Source organism: Ictalurus furcatus, chromosome 4, assembly GCF_023375685.1.
Source record: "Ictalurus furcatus strain D&B chromosome 4, Billie_1.0, whole genome shotgun sequence".
Classification (NCBI taxonomy): Eukaryota; Metazoa; Chordata; class Actinopteri; order Siluriformes; family Ictaluridae; genus Ictalurus; species Ictalurus furcatus.
This window is the reverse complement of record NC_071258.1, coordinates 22686732-22708702: the sequence shown is the minus strand read 5'-3', so window position 1 is coordinate 22708702 and position 21971 is coordinate 22686732. Positions and strand designations below refer to the sequence as shown.

At 39.7% G+C, this 21971-nt stretch overlaps 3 protein-coding genes and 1 long non-coding RNA gene across 7 annotated transcripts in view; 3 read left to right on the top strand and 1 right to left on the bottom strand.

Annotated features, from left to right (window-relative positions):
* Positions 1-1650, top strand: part of rasa2 (RAS p21 protein activator 2) — a 61433-nt gene extending 59783 nt beyond the window's left edge. The window contains exon 24 of one of the 3 annotated variants that reach the window (XM_053623363.1): positions 305-1650. In XM_053623363.1, coding sequence (XP_053479338.1) covers positions 305-335 — 31 coding nt within the window. In that variant the 3' untranslated portion in view covers positions 336-1650. Of the gene's footprint in view, positions 95-304 lie in introns of those variants that run through there. The other 2 variants (XM_053623364.1, XM_053623362.1) reach the window with 2 other exon arrangements.
* A 4368-nt stretch (positions 1651-6018) lies between these two features.
* Positions 6019-10964, top strand: polr2i (RNA polymerase II subunit I). The gene is made up of 6 exons (XM_053623349.1): positions 6019-6322; positions 8569-8623; positions 8707-8780; positions 9866-9940; positions 10535-10586; positions 10784-10964. Exons 1-6 carry the CDS (start codon positions 6261-6263, stop codon positions 10844-10846), a joined length of 381 nt encoding a protein of 126 aa, XP_053479324.1. The 5' UTR covers positions 6019-6260; the 3' UTR covers positions 10847-10964.
* A 3563-nt stretch (positions 10965-14527) lies between these two features.
* pglyrp5 (peptidoglycan recognition protein 5) lies at positions 14528-21675 on the top strand. Of its 2 annotated transcripts, none has more exons than XM_053623348.1 (4): positions 14528-14609; positions 19506-19710; positions 19880-19998; positions 20097-21675. In XM_053623348.1, exons 1-4 carry the CDS (start codon positions 14582-14584, stop codon positions 20282-20284), a joined length of 540 nt encoding a protein of 179 aa, XP_053479323.1. In that variant the 5' UTR covers positions 14528-14581; the 3' UTR covers positions 20285-21675. The 2 variants fall into 2 exon arrangements, with proteins under 2 accessions (XP_053479323.1, XP_053479322.1); XM_053623347.1 differs by lacking the exon at positions 14528-14609 and adding an exon at positions 17516-18382.
* LOC128606855 (uncharacterized) lies at positions 15698-17291 on the bottom strand. The gene is made up of 2 exons (XR_008385758.1): positions 17063-17291; positions 15698-16805 (listed from the first exon to the last, which is right to left on the bottom strand). It is a non-coding gene; the product is annotated as an uncharacterized LOC128606855 (long non-coding RNA).
* Positions 21676-21971: the final 296 nt, after the last annotated feature.

Below are 21971 nucleotides of genomic sequence, written 5' to 3'. Positions count from 1 at the left end.
ACAGTATTAAGATTTAGCAGATTCTGCAAGGGGTATGCAAACTTTTGGGCACAACTGTATGTTCAGTAAAGACTTGCAATTGTGATATAAATGTTCACAATCTGAAACATTTACAACACTGCAAAGTTTATGAAATGCAAAAATCCTACATTAAGTGTTTTTGGCTGAGCTGGTCACAAAAGGGCAAAGAGGAAATAGTAGTGTGAGAAATAACAGTGCTGGACTCTATATACACACACACACATACACACAGGAATAAAATCATCCGGGTTTCTCACATGTCTCTCTGTTTTTCTTTTTTAAGTGAGAATCCGATCGTGGGGAAGAGGTCATGACGCTCCGAGGGTGGTTCATCCCTCCACACCAGCAGGTGGCACTGCCCAATGCCAGCTGCTGAGACTGGAATGGAGTGATGGCTGCAGGCTCATAATGAAGAAAAAGACTGATGGGGAGAATCAGCGACTCTCGCACTCCCTGCTGGACTTTAAATCACCTCTGACAAACGTGTTAGACTTTTTCACTGAGATAAGCACTCTCGATCACAATGCTGTGACGGACGAGACTCCACCAGTGATACGAGAATACGAATATGGCTGCTAAACAGACGAACTTTGACCTCCAGTTTGAAAACAATCGTTTAAAACCCTTCCGCATTTTATAGCCCTTCGATGTCTGATGTCTTTGTTGTGCATCAAAGGGAATTTTCCCAACTTTTCTATTCTAGTCTTTTATATTCGTACATGGAGTGTGTGGATGTGCACACACACTCGTTTTTGGAACACACACACACACACACAGAAATGGCACTTTAGACATTTGGAATGATCCAGATGAGTATATTTGATACACTGTATCATTACTTGATTGATCAGTTGAATGATCGCATCATTATAACGCTTGTCTCTGTAAAGTTTGTAATTGATATGTTTCTCACACCAAAGACAGTTTCTCAGTTTGCTGACGTGTAAACGGCATTATTTTTGGAATACTCACCTTTAAACAATCTATATTTCTCATCTCACAAAAAAAACAACATGATTTTTAAAAATTTTTTTTTTTTTTTTAAATTTGTGATGAACACGCATAATCAGACCTGCTCTGTGATTTTGCACAAGTCATTTTCTCAGACGGAAGAATAGTGAAATAGACAGGTGTGAAGGAAACGTGGAATGGTGTCCAGATGGAAGGATTCTGAAAAAGATCGATAGGTGACAGATAGAGTGATGGAGTTAATACATTCCATGATTAGCATGTGTATCCAATCAGGCATTTCTTTTTTTTTAACTTCTCAGTGCACATTGACTCAGAAAGACAAAGGTCTTATCTGTAGTAATCTATTCTTTTTATTTTCCTGTTATTTTTACCACGTGGATAACTCGACCTTGTGTGACCTGTAAGTGTTTTTTGTTTTTGTTTTTTTGTACTATTTGTTATAAATTGCATTTGGATAAACGGAGATCTGATGGGATCTGTTGGTACACTGATTAAACTGATCAGGTAAAATTTGTTACAGTAGGTACGATATGGACAGGCACGTTAGACATGTCTTTCTGTGCCACGTCTCTAAGCCCCGCCTCCTGCATCTGGTTCGATATTGTTTTGTCCTGATCAGATTTATTATTTCACTGCTGTCCTAATACCCCCCCCCCCCCCCCCCCCCCCCCACAAACATACCTCTGCTCATTTAAGCTTATCTGACATTCCTCTGAATAAATGAAGGATCTATTATGTGCTCAAGTTCGGGTTGTTTTTCTTTTATTAATTTTTTTTTCTGTAACATTATTGGGAAGCAATTGCATAACCATTTGTTTAAAGTCACAATGTGGTTCAGGTTCAGCTTACTGCCTTTATGGAGTTTTGCATGTCCTCCTCATTTCCATGTGGCTTTCCGACGGCTTCTATGTTATTAAAAAAACGCTGGTACTGGCTATGATAAATTGCCCTAGGTGTGTGTGTGTGTGTGTGTGTGGGGGGGGTGCCCTGTGATGGACTGGTGCCATGTCCCATGCTCTGTCTTCTTCCTGTGATAAGATCCTGATCCCTTGCAACCCTGACCAGGATAAACCAGTCAGTGAAGATGAACGACTGTATTTCTTTGGTGCTTGCCCAAACCAGAGTAGTGTAATTGCATACTGGGTGATCATTTGTGATCATTTGATCAATTGAAAGAACAGACAAATGCACAGCAGGGTCCCAGGTTTGCTCTTGAGCTCAGGTTACTATCCGTGTAGTGTATCTGTTCATGTTCTCCATGTGTCTGTGTGGGTTTCCTCTGGGTTACCCAGTTTCTTCCCTCCTCCAAAAACACCAGCAGTTGGGTTGACTAAGATACCACACTATATGGCAGAAAGTATGTGGACACCTGTGTATTGAACATCCCATTCCAAAACCATGGCCATTAATACTGAGCTGTTAAAACAGTCTCCACTCTTCTAGGAAGGCTTTCCATTAGATTTTGGAAAATGGCTGTGGGGATTTCTGCCTATTCAGCTAAAAGAGCATTGGAGAAATCGATTACTGATGTTGGGTGAGGAGGCCTATGGTGCAGTGTTCATTGGGGTTGACGTCAGGGCTATGTGCAAGTCACTCCACCTTTGGCAAACCATATCTTCACGGCCCTCGCTTTGTGCACAAGGGCATTGTCATGCAGGAACATGTTTGGGCCTTTTAGTTCCAGTGAAGGGAAACTGTAATGACAAAGACATCCTGTACAATTATGTGCTTCCAACTTTGTGCCAACAGTTTGGGGAAGAACCACATATGGGTGTGTCAGTCAGGCATTCGGTACCTTTTTCTCTTTGGAAAATAATTTGCAATAGACTTTTGCCGATGTGCATATTTTTACAGACTCAAACCAGTCTGATACTAGAATATGAAACATCTCCTCTGTTACGAACATGCAGACTCATTAATGGGCTACATCAAGCTGGTTGCAAAAGGAAACGGGTTGTAAATGGAGCTGGATGTTTTGTTGCATTTCTTCCTTCTTTACCAAGATTACAAATTCCTTTCATGTTATGAGCATAGTAGCTGCATATAGGCTACACCAGTGGTTTTTCAGCGTGAGGCTCCCCCCTTTGTGGCCCATTAGAGTTGTCAAATTTTTGCAATTTCGTTTTTTTCCACACTAGGCTCTTCTGTGTTAACTTTCTCAGCAAAGAGACTGCGTCCTCTATCTAAAAATGTATCCATTTTAAATAGTCTTAGGTATTTATCAGCATGTGGCTAACAGTACTGTACACTAGTATATCAACGGATTGCTCTGCTTGGTGTGTCTTAGTGTGCTGTGTGTAACTGATTAAATTTATTAAAATTTCTCCTTTTTATGTACATCATAATTCAGAGGTTCACAATCCCGACTTATATACAGGAAAGAAGAAAAAAAAAAACCTTTTTTTAATAATGTTCTACAAATTCTATGTGGCCCCCTGGCACCATCTGGCATCCCCCAGTTTGAGAACCACTGGGGTACACGATTGAGCTGTATCGTCAGGTATGAACTGTCACTGAAGGCAGATTTTCTCTGAGCTAGTAAGTGTTACTATGGGCTTACTGTACTGTATATCTCTCCAAACACTGTGTATTGCTCTAGATAAAAGCAGTCTCCACTTATTAAATCTTTTATAAAAGGCATCTGTACACAGGATCACAGGAACTGCTATGAAATGTTGCTGGAGAGTCTCAAAGCTGTCTCTCAGGGGTATGTGAAGCATACCCAGGGATCCATGAATTTTATTATTATCATTATTATTATTATTTAGTTATTGTGGTGTAAATCACTATCAACCATTATGAAATTTGTTATTTAAGTTATTGAGATCTTATATTTAATAGCCTGTTTTGAATGGACACTTGGATTTAATTCAAACTTCAATACCTCAAAAACAAATTGTTTTATCAAATTGAATTTAATAAACACTCTAATAAAAATGACTTCAGTCAGTGGGAGGTTCAGGAATAGAAAGCTCTATGGCACAACTACATAGCCAAAATATTATAGCCTACACGTTTAAATAATGCTCATGAAATCGAGTCAGTCTTTGGCATTTTATTTCACAATTCACAGGCTAAAGTGAACCATTCTTTAGGTCAGGACCATGTGTTTGTTAGGCAGCTGTTCTTAAAAAGCTAGACCAACACTGAGTCATCCAGATTTACTCATCCTTAACTGTTTCAGACTAAATGCTATCATGCGTGACAGTAAAATTGAAATATAAAGCTCCATTTTCTGTGACCTTGCACCATACACACTCGCTACGATCAATGTTTCTCTATGAAGTGGTCTGGTTCCATCTTCTATACCATCCATCTTCTATACCACTTAACCTTCAGGGTTAGGGGGAAACCTGGAACCTATCCCAGGGTGCATCGGGCACAAGGCGGGGTACACCCAGGACAGGGTACCAATCCCACACCCATTCATACACTACGGACACACCAATCAGCCTACCATGCATGTCTTTGGACTGGGGGAGGAAACTGGAGTACCTGGAGGAAACCCCTGCAGCACGGGGACAAGATGCAAACTCCACCCACAGAGGGTGGGAATTGAACCCCCAACCCTGGAGGTGTGAAGCGAACATGCTAACCACTAAGCCACCGTGCACCCTCATATTATTTGTACGCAAAATAATGATTATTTGATGGCTATATTTTGCTAGCAAGATAAAATTATCAGGTAGGCAATGCTTACAAGCCGGACAACGTTTATATAAGCTTTAAGAAGTCTGATAGCTGTGTTAGCTGGATGACGTCTGTTATACAATGAAACTCGAATTTTATTAGCTAGCTAAATACTATTAACTGTAGCCTATGTCTCTTAACTGAATATAATCAATTAACTAAATAAAGTCTGTTTGCGAATAAAGAATAGAGAGAAAGACAACAACAAAAAATACAAAGAACATGGAGACTCTGAAGAATGTTGAACATGGGAACACAATGAAGATTTAGTTCACCCAAACATGGACAAGAACATTGTGTGTGTGTGCGTGTGTTTAGAAGAAAAGAGGAAAGAGAGCCAAACAGCGGGCGCACGGAGGCTTAGTGTTAGCACGTTTGCCTTACACTGCCAGGGTTGGGGGTTCGATTCTCCCCGTGCTGCGGTGGTTTCCTCTGGGTACTCCGGTTTCCTCCCCAGTCCAAAGACATGTGTGAAAGGCTGACTGGCATGTCCGAAGTGTGTGAATGTGTATGTGAGTGTGCCCTGCGATGGATTGGCACCCTGTCTTGTTGCTCCCTGGGATAAGCTCCAGATTCCCCACAACCCTGTAGGATAAGTGGTATAGAAGATGGATGGATGGATCCAAACAGCCCTATGATTATCCGTGATAGAATAACGAGAGATAAAGAAAGAAGTCCAGATAGGGAGATTTTTGAATGGGATTTTGGTTAAAAGCCTGAAATAAGGTCTGTGGTGAACACAAGTTCAAGATATTTTCATGTTGTATTCTACGAGATAAAATACACCAGTAATACCCCACTTGTGATTGTTAAAAGCTTTTACATGTCTTGAAAAAGACGGTTGCTAACAAGTGGCTAAATGGGACTACAGAGGTTGTCGGCGACATTAAACGTCATCACGCCGAACAGGAAATCTCATCTACTACAGTCTCGTTGTGTTTATACTCGTGCTTTGGCAAACTGTTCCAACTCAAACTTTCCAACTTGTAGATTTATCAATTCATATCATTTTCCAATTGTACTGCTATAAATGATATCGGAATCTTAGCGGTGGTGACGTTGAAATCATGCGACCGTGGTGTAGTTCGTTTAGAGCCTAACGTTAGCTTCGAAATTCATAAAAGTTGTGCTCGTTTATGGAGATTAACTTGAAGAACAAAACGCGTTAGAAGCATAAACTTTTGTTGGTGACAGAGCTTATTTTCTGCAATAATCCAAAAGCCAATGGAGGAGGGAAAAAAAACAACTTTTTGTCGCGGGAGCCAGGGCAACGCAAACTTCCGGGTTGGCCTAGAAAAAACGTCATCCTTGCACTCTCGGTCAATTGAAATAGCCTTTCGACACACACGCCCCTTTAGCTCTCGACACGCCCATTACTCCGACCCGCAGTGTCTTGCTTCAGTTGTATTTCAGGCGCAGTTCTGTCCTCCTACCGCGCGGTGTCACGCTATCGTAACAACAACAACTAAAAATCAAATCGCGCCCATGCACAATGTTATCTTGGCTGTTCCCCTCGCACTGCCGCAGCGGTGTTGATTCTTTTATCCGCGATATTGTCCGGTTGTAATTAGGTGTATATGGATTTGGAAGGCGGCGCGTGTGAGCCCGGGTTCGTCGGGATCCGGTTCTGTCAGGAATGGTGAGTTAATTTATGATCATAACCGACTGCGTGTCTGTAATCGCACGTTAACCTGACTTGAGCTGAGAGAGATGCTGTAGAAGGCTTGGTGATCAGTCACAGTAATAACCGAGAGATAATCTCACACACCGAGCTGTAACAATAAACTCAAACATAATATATTACAAACCATTATATGCTCCAGAACGACCTATACACCCCGCCCCCGCCCGATGTACTGTATATTCAGATAGACATGAGGGTAATTACAGGTGACACACTTGCAGGGTTGGGTTCGAGTCCCGCCTCTGCCCTGTGTTTGCATGTTCTACACGTGCTTAGGAGGTTTCTTCCGGGTACTCCGGTTTCCTCCCCTAGTCCTGATTGTCCATAGTGTGTGAATGGGTGTGCACCCTGTCCAGGGTTGTGCCCAGAATCCGCTGGGATAGGCTCCAGGCTCCCTGTGACCCTGTGTAGGATAAGCGCTACAGAAAATGGATGGATGGGATATCCTGCATTTCACCCAACCGATGTTGTTCTCAGAAATGCACTTTTGGTATGTTTATACACTATATGGCCAAATGTTTTTGGACACCTGACCTCCATATATTGTTCTTCCTTCCATATATTGTTGCCATCAAGTTGCAAAGAAGGTATTTGTTTTTATGTGTATCAGTTCCCAGGTTCAGGTAGGGAACGAGGAAGCTGGAGACAGGCTTGGAACAACTCAATAGACGCTTTATTCTTTTACTTTTGCTTTTTTTCATACACACATGTGTGGATCTTTGCTGGTTGGTGTTCTCTCTCTCTCTCTCTCTCTCTCTCTCTATCTATCTCTCTCTGTCTGGCTTCTATGCGCAGTGAGATACAAACAAATCAACTGTCGCTAATTACATGCAGGTGAGAATCATTACGTGTTACCTGCTGGTTCAACCTGCCTCCTCTCCTCCACAGTATGCTTTAAAATTACAGTTTCCCTTCACTGGAACTAAGAGGCCCAAACATATTCCAGCATGACAGTGTCCATGTACACAAAGCGAGCTCCATGCAGACATGGTTTGCCAAAGTTGGAGTGGTAGAACTCACTCGAGTGTCCTGCACAGAGCCCTGACCTCAACCCCACTGAACACCTTTGAGATGAACAGGAACTGCATCCTCACTCAACATCAGTACCTGACCTCACTAATGCTCTTGTGGCTGAATGAGCACAAATCCCCACAGCCACACTCCAAAATCTAGTGGAAAGCTTTCCCAGAAGAATGGAGCCCATTATAACGTCTTGAATGAGATGTTTAAAAAGCACATATGGGTGTGATGGTCAGGCGTCCACAGATGTTTGGCCGGATAATGTAGATTCGGTAAGTACTTTATCCCGGTCATTGTGGTGCTGGATCTGCAGCCTGCCCTGAGAACACACTGGCCGTGAAGCGTAAAATACAAATGCAGTCCAGAGAACCAGTGCATGGTCTTCATGTCGTTGATGGTCTGGGGTTTGCTTCAACCATATGACGCGATTTCTGTCAGGTGTGGAATCAATCCACTCTCAGCACTGCTTTCTGAGCACTCAAAGCCCGAAATTGGCGAATCACCCTCAGTATGAACCGAAAGCAGGATGGAGGCTTGATTACACACGATATATTTTTCAAAAGTGTATGGTTTACAAGCTAATTCAGATTCAAATAGCTTCACTGCTCGCGGCCCAACACTGCATAGTGCACATGCTTCACGGCATTAGTGGTGGTTCGACGTGAGAAAACATATTTTCTCTCTCAGACTAAGCATTCATTTGATATCATGTTCAGTCATTTTCAACCCTTCGAGCTGCCATGTGAAGCATACCATGTACCACAAGGTAATGTTTTCTGATGGAGCAGTAAAGATAGATGGGTATGTCCATAAATGTGTGACGTAGCTAGAAATCTGAATAAGCTAGGACAGCTCAACACCCCGAGGTGCAAGCAGTTACATCGCGTTTCCGCAAACAAATGTTTACATATCGAAATATTACTGGCATGAAAACACAAGTTGTGTCATGAGGCCAGCAGCGTAATGTAATGTAAACTGTTCCCATACGCTCTGTGCGGTAACATGCTATTCCAGTTCTCAACAAAAGTGTGTTTATGGTCTAAATGAAAAGACATAGTGCACCGCAGCATGCTTCATAACACTTAATCAATAATGAAATTTGTTTCCAATTATTTTGATCGGTTTTGTTGCTTAGTTGTTGCAGCTATAAATGTGACTGTCGTGTTTGTGTTTGTTTACAGTAACAACATGCTGTATCCAAAAGAGGACAAAGAGAACCGCATCCTCCTCTATGCCGTGAGTCTCCACAACACAACCCTGTCTGTCTAGATTACTAATCACTCGTCTCCAGATCTAATCGTGTGTGTGTGTGCGTGCAGTGTAGGAACTGTGATTATCAGCAGGAAGCTGATAACAGCTGCATCTACGTGAACAAAATCACACACGAAGTTGAGTGAGTACAGACACAACCTCATCAGTCACCTATTCTGGCTGTATTTTAGGGAGCATGCGATTGGATAAGGCAATCCCATCATTCTGATTACACACAGAAAAAAAGGCAGACAGAATTTTTATTTTTATTTTTTTAGATTAAAGAATACATTTACAGATGTGAGTTTACTGCTACAGAAAAATATCTAGTATCAATATACTATACTGTATGCATAATAGAAATCATATAACAATATTTACAGTTGTGCCCAAAAGTTTGCATACCCCTTGCAGAATCTGCTAAATCTTAATACTGTTAACAAAATAAGAGCGATCATAAAAATCCCATGTTGTTGTTTATTTAGTATTGTCCTTCAGAGGCTAAATAAGATGGTTACATGTCTCTTATTTAGCGTCTGAAGGGCAGTACTAAATGGAGGAAAAAAAGATCTTTAAACAAAATACTAACAATTTACACCGAACATACTGTTCAAAAGTTTACATCCCCCTGGCTCTTAATGTATCGTGTTGCCTTCTTGAGCATTATTGAATGTTTGCACCTTATGTAATAGTTGTGTACGAGTCCCTCAATTGTGTGGAAAGATGGATCTCAACATCATATAGCCGCTGTTGGAAAATGGTCAAATATGCAGAAGATGCTGGAAAAGAAAAGAATGTGCAGGACCTGGAGGATTTTTCTGAAGAACAGTGGGCAGTTTAACTGCTCAGGACAAACAAGGGACTCATGAACAACTATCACAAAACATAAAAACAGTCGTGGATCATCCAGGTAACGACACACAGTATTAAGAATTAAGGGTGTGTAAACTTTTGAAGAGGGTGATTTTTATAAATTCATCTATTATCTTGTCTTGTGGACTATATATAAACATCTGTTATGTGAAATAGCTTATTCAGGACAGAACTAAATAAACAACAACATGGGATTTTTATGATCGCTGTTATTTTGTTAACAGTATTAAGATTTAGCAGATTCTGCAAGGGGTATGCAAACTTTTGGGCACAACTGTATATATCAGAAATTAGCTCGTTATTTTGACTTGGTGTGGAGTGCAGGTTTATTGCATGTTGATTGTGTTTCTACAGCGAGCTCACACAGATAATTGCTGATGTGTCTCAAGACCCAACGCTGCCTCGTACCGAAGATCATCCATGCCCTAAGTGAATGTTACACACACACAAAAAAACAACAATTAGTACACATATAGCATTCATTGCAAATTATACATATACAGTCGGGGAAATAAGTACTGAACACGTCAAAAGGTCTTGGGAGAGTTTTTTGCTTTTACCCATCATGAGATGTTTCTTGTGTGACACCTTGGTAACGAAAAGCCTTTTTCTAGATAATCAATTTACCAACCCAGCTGATATTAATCTGCACATATAGAAGGTTTAATTACTTGTAGACTTCAGCTGGTTCCTTGCCTTACCTTGCCTTGGAGAGCTGCTTTTTTCTTAGCGTGTTCAATACTTTTTTCCTGTGTCATTCCACTTTATTACACATAACTTTATTTATGGACTTTAATGTTGTGAATTCTTTATTTGCGGATTTCTTGAGTTAATACTGATGTCTGGTGAAAATTTCATGTGAATGGCCTCATTGGAAATATATTTACTGAAAAATATGTTGATGTGTTCAATGCTTATTTCCCCCACTGTATACACCCGGAGCGCTGCTCATCAGTGCAGATGTGGAGTGTGTGAACACTCGCATTACTAAGCCTTGTATTGTAAGTGTTTTCTCGTTTCCAGATGTGGCCACAAGGAGGCGGTGTTCTTCCAGTCACACAGCATGAAGGCTGAGGTACAAAATGACAAAACACACAATTACATAAGGAATAACAACACCACGTGTACAGTCATACAGCCATTACACAACGCAGATGGGATGTGTAGAGCGACATATTGGTCGAACAGCTCAGTGTCATACTGCACTTGTACTCATACGTTCCAAAATGCCTAGCGTTTAATTTGAGCAATTATGTGTTTTGTGTGTTGTAGGATGCAATGAGGCTGTACTACGTGTGTACGGCTCCACACTGTGGACACAGGTGGACAGAGTGAAGGAGAGGTGGAGCGACTCACTCGCTTAATTCGTCTCTAAGGCTAATGAGCTCAGATGTGTTCAGAGGTCTGATTTGTGTGTGTGTGTGTGTGTGTGTGTGTGTGTGTGTGTGTGTGTGTGTGTGTGTGTGTGTAAAAATGGATTCTTAGTTTTCTTATTAAATATTTTTTAAAGATTTTATGATTTTTGAGTTTTATGTGAAATAAGCATGTACCAAAGAGATACAATAAAATGAAATGTTTTGATTTTAAGAACATTTAGTTTATGTACAGTCCTCACTGGGGGAAAAAAACTGTTTTCACTATACATTGAAGGCATTTATGTTCGAGATCAAAAGATGAATATGAGACGGTAAACCAGAATTTCAGCTTTAATTTCCTGATATTTACATCTAGATGTGTTAAACAACCTAGAACATGGCACTGCTGGTGGAAGACCACCCAATTTTTAGGAGAGTAAAAGTATTGGAATAGATAGTCTTAAAGTAAATAACACTTAATATTTTGTTTGCAATAACTGCATCAAGCCGTTGACCCACTGGCGTCATCAAACTGTTGCATTCTTCTTTTATGTTCTTTTCCAGGCGAGTACTGCAGCCTCTTTCAGTTGTTGTTTGTTTTGTGGCGCTTCTTCCTTCAGTCTCCTCTTCAGGAGGTGAACTGCTGCTCAACTGGGTTAAGGTCTGGTGATTAACATGGCCAGTCTAAAACCTTCCAAATTTACCCCGATGAAGTGCTTTGTTGTGTTGGCAGTGTGTTTTGGGTCGTTGACTCGCGGAATGATGTAGTTCATTCCATTTAGATTGGATGTATTTCTTTGTAAATTGGAAATTCATTCTGCTGCCACCATCATGAGTTACATCATCAATAAAGATTAGTGAGCCTTTTCCAGAAGCTGTCATCCAAGCCCAAGCCATTACACTACCTCCACCATGCTTGACTGATGAGTTTGTATGTTTTGGATCATGAGCAGATTCTTTCTTTCTCCACACTTTTGTGGCTCATCTCTGTATTTCTTTGGGAATTCCAATCAAACTCTTCTTTGATTGGTGGATTGTGTTGGTGATGTCACTAACTGTCTTTTTGGAGTTTTTTCTTCACAGCTCTCTGTGATTGTCATCAACTGCTATTGTTTCCTTGGTCAACCTGTTCATGTCTGGTTGTTAGTACACCAGTGGTTTCTTTCATTCCAAATTCCAACTTCTTGTATTGGCTATGCCCAGTGCTTGTGGAAATCTCTGACGGGTTTTCCCTCGTCTCAGCTTAAAAATGTCTTGTTTTTCTCTCAATGACAACTTCCTGATCTTCATGTTGTTTTATCCTTTTGAACAACAAATGCACAAATTTTCACAGGTGAACCTGAAGATTAAAACCAGATGTAGATGTTCAGAGCTGTTTATTGTTTAAACACTCAATATAACAGGACACAAGAAACACCCGTCAGTCACATGTTCCAATGTTTTGTTTTTTGTTTTTAATCACTAGAAAAATGGGTGGCTTCAAACAAAAGGTGCCATGTTCTAAGGTGTTTTAATAGATCTAGTTGTAAATATCAGAAATGAAAGCTGAAATTCTGGTTTGTCTTCTCATTCTTCTTTTGATCTCAAACCCAAATTGTCCAGTGTATAGCAAAAACAAAAGTACTGGTGTTGCTGTTACTTTCGGAGGGGACTGTGTTTATATTTAATCTGTTTATGTTAAGGTTAGATATAGTCAGTGTCAGGCTGTTTTTTTTTGTTTTTGTTTATTTTATTTATTTATTTAGAAATAGCAGCATAATTTCCTTCTTTCATTATGGAAACAACACCTGCTGGTGTTTTTTCAACAAGAAATACCCTGGACACTCTCTCATTATTGTTAGGGTAATGTTGATCCCTCGTACCACGCATGAGCAGAAAATTGGCTGGAATATATGTAATGTGCATCTACAGTGCCCTCCACTAATATTGGCACCCTTGGTAAATAGGAGCAAAGAAGGCTGTGAAAAATTGTCTTTATTGTTTAACCTTTTGATCTTTTGTTAAAAAAATCACAAAAATACTCTGCTCTCATGGATTTCAAACAATTGCAAACAAAACAGGTTTATCAAAAAATGTTTAACTATATGCAACAATTATTGGCACCCTTTTAGTCAATACTTTGTGCTACCTCTCTTTGCCAAGATAACAGCTCTGTCTTCTATAATGCCTGATGAGGTTGGAGAATACATGGCAAGGGAGGATGATCATCATCATTATTATTATTATTATTTTGGGGAGAACCACATATGGGTGATGATCAGGTGTACACACACATTTAGCTGTAAAGTGTAGTAGTTAAACTTGAGCTCTAAGGCTAAACATCGACACAAATTTATATGAGCAGGGACACAGGAAGGTGTTTTACAATGGTAGCACTGGAGTTTTAAGCAGGATATCCAAATGATCGTCAAATTATATTTTCTTTTAACAGAGAATGTGTTGAGTACAACAATTATACCACAGTGCAGTTAAATTCTCATATCAGAATGTGTTGACTGACTTATCATTCTTATAACAACTCATGCACAGGGACTTGTGTTTCTATGTGTTTTTATAGAACAAAAGTGAAGAAGTAATAGTTAATATGGTGAAGTTTACTGTTAGGGGTTGCTGTTTGTTTAACAATTATGGGAGATGTGTCGGCGCTTTGTAAAATCAGCAAGTTTCCCAGCACAGGAGTCAGTTCCTGTTTTCAGTTACGCTGCTGGAGCTAAATACAGCCATTCCCTCAGCAGCCTCCTGTTTTTTCCTCTATGTTAATGAGACAAGAACCGCAGCTTGTCATGTTACTGTAAACTCCTCTGTCCTGAAGACTCGAGTACATACAAACTCAAAAACGTTTGTTTAGCCTATTTATGTTCTTCTTCTTCATCTTCATCATCATCATCATAATATTAATAATAATATTATTATTATTATTATTATTATTATTGTGGGAGGGGGGCACGGTGGCTTAGTGGTTAGCACGTTTGCCTCACACCTCCGGGGTTGGGGGTTCAATTCCTGCCTCTGCCCTGTGTGCGTGGAGCTTGCATGTTCTCACCATGCTTTGGGGGTTTCCTCCAGGTACTCCAGTTTCCACCCTCAGTCCAAAGACATGCGTTGCTGGGTGATTGGTGTTTGCAAATTGTCTATCGTGTGTGATTTTGCCCTGTGATGGGTTGGCACCCCACCTAATGTGTCCCCCACTCTGTGCCCCAAGTCCCCTGTGTCACATAAGTGGTACAGAAAATGGATGGATATCATTATTATTATTATTATTATTATGTTAGCAGTGCAGAACTGCAGTTACAGATAAAGATAGTTGCAGTCCTTGTAGCTATACGACACTAGCTTTAATAGTTTACAGAAGAGTTCGCCTGAACCTATTTTTTTTAATTCACTTATATGGAGCGTCAACTGTTACACATGATATAAAGCGATGGGGGACATGCTTCCTGTATCCCCAGTGTAAATTACACCTCTGCTCAACACACTACATGTCCTCAGAGTGGCAGTTCCTTCCTGCGCCAAAATCTGAAGTTCCAGTCTGTGTGCAAAACTGTTGTAATCTCTCTCTCTCTCTCTATTTGCGTAAAATGTTGCTGACTCTCTCACACGGAAATTCCATGAGGAAATGCTGAAACATGTCCGCCCTTAACACCTGCGCTGTGTTGACATTTCTAAATGTTCTCCTTTTTCATGTTTGCACACACACACACACACAGGGCGAGACATGACAGGAGCAGCTGGATATAGTACAGGTAAGACAGGCTGAACACCGGATTTTATTTCAATTTCTCCACAGGTAGTGCATATATTGAGTGTGTGAACGTCTCTCTCTCTCTCTCTCTCTCTCTCTCTCTCTCTCTCTCTCTCTCTGTCTGTCTGTGGAGTTTAACAGTGTATGTATTAGTTAACAGCATTTTCTATGTGAAGCAGAATCATAATTAAATAAATTAGAAAAAATAAAATCAGTTACTAGGCAATCAATGACACAGAATTGACAGCACGTGAAGTTTGTAGCAGTTACGTCAGCAGTTTTTCAGCTAGCTAGCAGGAAGTGAAGTCGCACCCACATTAATCTGTTTTTAATAGCGTTTGCCTCACTAATAAGTGCTTTTAAGATGGTAAATAACAATAAAAATCAAAATGTATGTCATTATTATTAGCTTAACTTGTCATTGTTTTTGTAAATTGATATCTTGCATAAAACAGTATAGTCAGTTCTCTGATGGGAAAAGTAAATATCTGAATTTTCTTTCTGCATAAATATAAGGAGCCATAACAGATTATACAATTACAAGGCTCTGTAGTCAAGTGGCATTAAACTCTAGGTTCATAAACTATTGGATTGATAATCCTGGTGCCCAAACTACATGAATAACTTTTATTAGACTTTAGTATTTTATGTATAATATTGTATAATGTGTGTGTGTGTGTGTGTGTGTATGTATGTATGTATGTATGTATGTATGTATGTATGTGTATATATATATATATATATATATATATATATATATATATATATATATATATATATATATATATATAAATATAAATTTAGGGCTGTCACAATAGCAAAAATCTAGTAGTCAGTACCGATACCACCAAAAGTACACGAAACTCGATACCAAAGTCGATAAAAATCATCTAAAAATGGTATTAAAAAAAAAAATGATTAAAAACTCTCCTGGATGACATCCTCCTCTGGCTGATACTGGCAAAAAGAGAGAGAGAGAGAGAGATTTTAGTTATCAACACTCTGACAATGAGTGGAGGCTACATTGGAGGTGCAGCACTCCTGCACGCGCGCGAACACACACACACACACACACACACACACACACGGTGGCAGGCCAAAACGATTTATTAAAACCATTAACATTTGAATAATTAGTAGTGACAGTAGCTACATTTAGCTGACAGGACATGGGCTGAATGGCGATGCATGATGGTCCATTAGGAGGTAGTTTATAACATTGCAATGCGTTAGCATCGTTAACAAATAGCTGGCTATCGCTATTACATGGAGCATAACATTAGCTGGTTTCACGGCCACAATGCAGCTGCCTCAAACAAACATAATATTGGGACCGTCTTTCAGGTGCTTCGCCAAATTCCAGGTGTTTCCTCGCTTTGTTTGAAATGAACGATAGCATCAGTTGCACACCGGCTTCAGAGCATCAATTATATGTTTGTTGTCATTCACCACGCATGCGAAGTATTTCCATATTCCATACCACTTTTCCTCTCAGCGAGTCATGGTGGAGCTAAACTTCTGTAGTTTTACAGTTAATTATTTGTACAGTGGGCATGTATACATTGTTATTGCTGGGGTTTTTTTTTATAACTCATAATACTTGATTAATTAGCCTATTTTAAATGTATTTTTATGATATACCAACTGTTCTGGTATATAATAATGCTAGATATCTGTAAGTTCCCTTAAAGCATCAATAAAGTATCTGATAGATCTATCCATCTATCTATCTATTTATCTATCTATATGTCTGTCTGGCTTAGTGGTTAGCATGTTAGGGGTTGGATTCCTGCCGCGGTCCTGTGTGTGTGGCGTTTCCGTGTTCTCCGTGCTCCGGGTACTCCGGTTTCCTCCCCCAGTCCAAAGACATGCACTGTGTGTGTGTGTGTGTGTGTGTGTGTGTGTGTGTGTGTGTGTGTGTGTGTGTGTGTGTGTGTGTGAGAGAATATGTATGTGAGTGTGTCCTGTGATGGATTGGCACCCTCTCCAGGGTGTATCCCTCCTTGTGCCTGATGCTCCTGGTTTTCCGTGACCCAGCAGGATAAATCGTATAGAAAATGGATGTCTGTCTGTTTTTCAGAATCTTACTCTGTAGTCTCTCATCATTTAGAAACTACTTATGACTCTGTTTCATTTCTCCGAGCAACGTGCTTTGCAATTTAACATGCAGAGGAATCTTCCACCACCTCCATATTACCTTCACACACACACACACACACACACACACACACACACACACACACACACACACACACACACACACACACACACACACACACACACACACACACACACACACACACACACGAAAGACAAACGCTTATGAAGTACGTTGTGTTTCAGTGGAAACTTTGTATGCTATACTGGACTTTTACCACCTCTTCCTTTACCTATTTCTATACACAACTTGTTATAAACAGATTATAAAATTGCTACTCATGTAAATGATCATACCTGTGTTTTTGTTACATCGAGCTGAAAGAAATCTTTAGAAGGAGTAGGGGCCTGACCACTGGTCTCAAACAGTAACTCGGGCAGCAGGGACGCCATGTTTGTTGCTATTGCCAATGGTTACCCTGACAACAAGAGCCACTGGTTTAGCCGCTTGCTATCGAAAGTTCTTTATTTATCGTTCATAGGGTGTGTGCTGGGTCATTCTGAACGTTACTAGTAAATAATTAGTTATTAATCACGTTACAAAGAACACATTTTTGAAAAAAAATTATACATATATTGTATAATTATACATATACATATACTACGTATATATATATATATATATATATATATATATATATATATATATATATATATATATATATATATATATACACGTAGTCAAGGGGTATATTACACTTATACTGACAACAAAGTGATATTTTATTATAAAAGGGGGCTAATAAAAGTAAAATGTACGAGTGTATGTGTCTTTTTTATTTTTTACACTTATAATACAAAACCGCTTTAACATTTTTGTGCACGTAAAATCTGTTTTGTTTTAAATTCACTGTCACACAGGACTGTTTTGAAACAGAATGCAGGTCGCTCAGCTGTTCAAGTGACGTCACTGTCTCTCTTACTGCGCTTGCGTGAAAATTGCGCGCATGCGTCGTTTACATCGTGCGCGGCTGATCCCGTAGTGATCGGCCTCGTCTCAAAAACACTACGCATTAGACGTACATCCTAGGTAGTCGTGGAAGCCATTATTTCGCACCCTATATAGTGCACTTATATAGACAGCAGGGTGTTGTTTGAGATTTAGCCCACGGTAATCTTAGTGGAGCTGCTGCAACTGTCTGTAACAGCAACTATACAACACTGCAACAACAACAAAAAAAAACCCAACAACAACAAACACAGGTAATAACACTGTTTACCAGCATCTTCAGTACATAACGAGTTTGTACGGATGAAAGTTAAAGAGATATGTGTGCTGACGAACGGAAAACAGCGAGCTTTTCGTGGACAAAAACACGGTTTCCAGTTGTCAGCTGTCGAAATCATGTTCCTGACTTTTTTTTATTATTATTATTTTGTATGCCTGTGATGCTATGAAGGTTCAGAGGACATATCGCTTTGTGGTGCTGGTAGACACACAACACACCGCTGGATTCGTGTCTTGACAACGTCGCTTGACAAACCACTTGACTTAATTTGACTTAATAATGCACAGTCAAATATTGGTATCTTCTGCCTTTAGATCCCACTGCCCTGGAACAGCTACAGGCCATCTGGATCTTCACCAAGCTACATCTCTGCAGTACATACATCCTGGTACAACCCCAGTTACAAAAAGATTGGGACACTGTGTAATATGTAGCTAAAACCTAAATGCAATGATTTGCAAATCATAAACCCATGTTATTCATAGAACATAGAAAACATCAAATGTTTAAACTGAGGAACTGTACCATTTTAAGGAAAAAATAAGGTAATTTTGAATTTGATGTCTGCAACATGTCTCAAAAAAGTTGGAATGGGGCAACAAAAAGCTAGAAAATTAAGTGTTACTAAAAAGAAACAGCTAGAGGAACGTTTTGCAACTAATTAGGTTAATTGGCAACAGGTCAGTAATATGATTGGGTATAAAAAGAGTATCTTAGCGAGGTAAAGATGGGATGAAATCTGGATGAAGTTCTAAAATCTGTATATACCTTTCAGCATTGATAGTGCCGTTCCAGATGTACAAGCTGCTATTCCATAGGCACTAATGCACCCCCATACCATCAGAGATGCAGGCTTTTGAACTGAGCGCTGATAAAAAGCCGGATGGTCCCTCTCCTCTTTAGTCCTCTTTAGTTTAGAGGATGCGGAGTCCATGATTTCCAAAACGAATTTCAAATTTGTATTCGTCTGACCACAGAACAGTTTTCCACTTTGCCTCAGTCCATTTTAACTGAGCTTTGGCCCAGAGAAGACGGCGGTGTTTCTGGATCATGTTCACATATGGCTTCTTCTTTGCATGATAGAGCTTTAACCAGCATTTGTGGATGGCATGGTGAACTGTGTTCACAGACAGTGAGTTCTGGAGGTGTTTCTGAGCCCATGCAGTGATTTCCATTACAGAATCATGCCTGTTTTAATGCAGTGCCGCCTGAGGGCCCGAAGATCACGGGCATGCAGTATTAATTTTCACCCTTGTCCCTTGCCCACAGAGATTTCTCCAGATTCTCGGAATCTTTTGATGATATTATGTACTGTAGATGATGAGATATTCATAGTCTTCACAATTTTAAGTTGAGGAGCATTATTCTGAAATTGTTCCACAAATTGTAGACTCAGTTTTTCGCAGATTAGTGAACCTCTGCCCATCTTTACTTCTGAAAGACTGTCTCTCTAAGATACTCTTTTTTTTATACGCAATCATGTTATTGACCTGTTGCCAATTAACCTCCAGGTCAACAACTGACGGTGATCCCCCGCAGTGCGTGGAAGGCAGTGGATGTTCAGACGAGAGAAAGATTACACGAACCTGCTGATAAGCTTATTATCCATCACACGGCACTGTGGAGTTGCTGGAGTCCTACGCAGAGCATTGCTCAGCTAATACACATTCAGCAAGCACACATCCACGAGCGCAGCTTCACAGACATCGGCTACAAGTTAGTGCTATGGTTAACCTTCCTGCAATGTGTAATTTTATTTGTTCTTGTTCCTCTTGTCTGTAAATAATCTGTGGAGCACAGTGTGTGTCTCGGTTGTTCTAAAATGCTGCGATCATTACAACTGAATGCTGGGATTCAAAGAAAACTGTTCATTTTGCATGTTTAGCTTTTTGGTGGACCAGGCTGGTGTGGTGTATGAAGGCCGTGGCTGGGGCATCGTAGGAGCACACGCAAAAACACATAACCATACCTCTGTCGGTGTTGCTTTTATGGGCAACTTTAATGGTGAGCGCACAAGCCTGGCACAATGACACGTTCCCCTTTCATGTTTAATCTTGTTTTAGCATTCAATTGATGTATTGGTGTGATTTCCCTCCTGTCAGATGAGTCGCCGAGCTTGCAGGCTCTGTCATCCCTGTGTGCTTTGATCCAGCATGGAGTGGCCAAGGGATATTTACAGCCCAACTTCGTGATTTTGGGACACAGAGACGTTGCAGACACACAGTGTCCAGGAGAGAAGCTGTATTCCTCACTACACACACTCAAGACACTAATAAACCACACGTCGTGATGCTTTTATTGTCTAAAACGGATGTTTTAATGCCTCTTGCACACTGCACTGTATTTTGTTTATATTTCATGAAATCCTTGTGTGTGTTTCACTTGTTGGTTTCTACTCAAATTGTATAGTTTGTCCCAATCTTTTTTTTTTTGGCCAAAGTGAAATAATTTATTTCTTTTAAAAATTCTTTAAATGGGTCTTTATATGGGTATTAGCCAGTCATCTCTTGCTCGGTTCAGAATGCTGCTTGCAGGCGTCTTGACTGGTGTTCGGAAATGTCAACATATCACTCCTATTTTAGTTTCTCTGCACTGGTTGCCAGTTCATTATAGAATTGAGTTTAAAGTGTTATTACTTGTAGTTTGTTATTTTGTGTATGGTTTATTATTTGTTTTTCTTTTGTAAACATTGTACAGCACATTCATCAACTGTTGTTTTTTAATTGCACTCTATAAATAAACTGATATTGACATTGACAGATCCAATTAAAACACACTAAAGTTGTTTCAGATTCTAAATTTAATGACCCATCATTAGATACTCGAAGATAATGTTTTCATAACAGTGAAGCACAGAAAGCACAAAATTAGGAAAATACTAAGAAGTTTGGGTTGTAATTGAGTGTGATAATCACAAGGATTCACCACAGGAAAAGGAAAACAGGGTTGTTATGTTTTTTGTTGTTGTTTCAGTTGTACAGTGCTCTCTAGGGTTTAGAAACATTGCAAGAAAGAAGCACTTCCTGAAAGCATCTAAAAATGGAGCACTTGAACTTTAACAAGCATCTTGAGAACTGCAATTGGCATCATGTGGCAGACGAAAACCAAAATCTAACTTTTTGATCATGCACATCATCAGTTTAACAAAAGGGTACTGAATAAAAGTAATAAATACATAAATAATTGGTGGTGTATCATTTCTGTATTTAATAGTTTTATAGAAAGTAACCCAGAAATAATAAAAGTGTATTGTCACAATCTGAATCTTAGGATTTGAGTCCTAGTGAAACCCCGTGGTCTGAATTGAAGAGGAAAGTCCACGTGCGCAATATACAGTGGAGTCCAACAGTCTGAGACAACATTGAAAATCTTTTTCAAAGGTTTTAGAATTTTGAAATATTTCAAACAAAGAAAGTAAATGGTCAATATTTTGAATATTTAATATTGAAGATTCTGCACTATTTCTTGGTTCTTATTTAAATGTAAGCAAATTTGTGATATTGCTGTTGTGATATGTTAACTTCTTTGTACAAAAGGTCAGATTTTCCTCATGTCTCTTCTCTCCCTCATTCCTCATCCCTTCTACTGAAGCACGTGTTCAGACGACGCTCCGAAGGATCAGAAGGTTTTGCACAAACTTGTGGAGTCCATGTAAGCTCGAGTGCACACTGTCATTAAAGCAAAAAGGTACAAACCAAATACTAAGAAAGAGTCTACTTTTATATCATTTGTAATGAAAATGACATTAGAATGCAAAATAGAAGCATTTTTTACTAATGCTCTCAGAATCTTGTAAGTGAGTTTAAAATGTTCTGCATGGAGGAGTGGACAATGATACCTCTACAAGTTTCCAACCTTGTAAGGCAATACAGGAAGGGACATAGTTCTGTTATTCTCTCCAGGGTTGCAGTCATAAAATATTGTCATATTGATGAATTAAGCCAGTGTTTCAAGAAAAACACATGTCCTTGTATGTT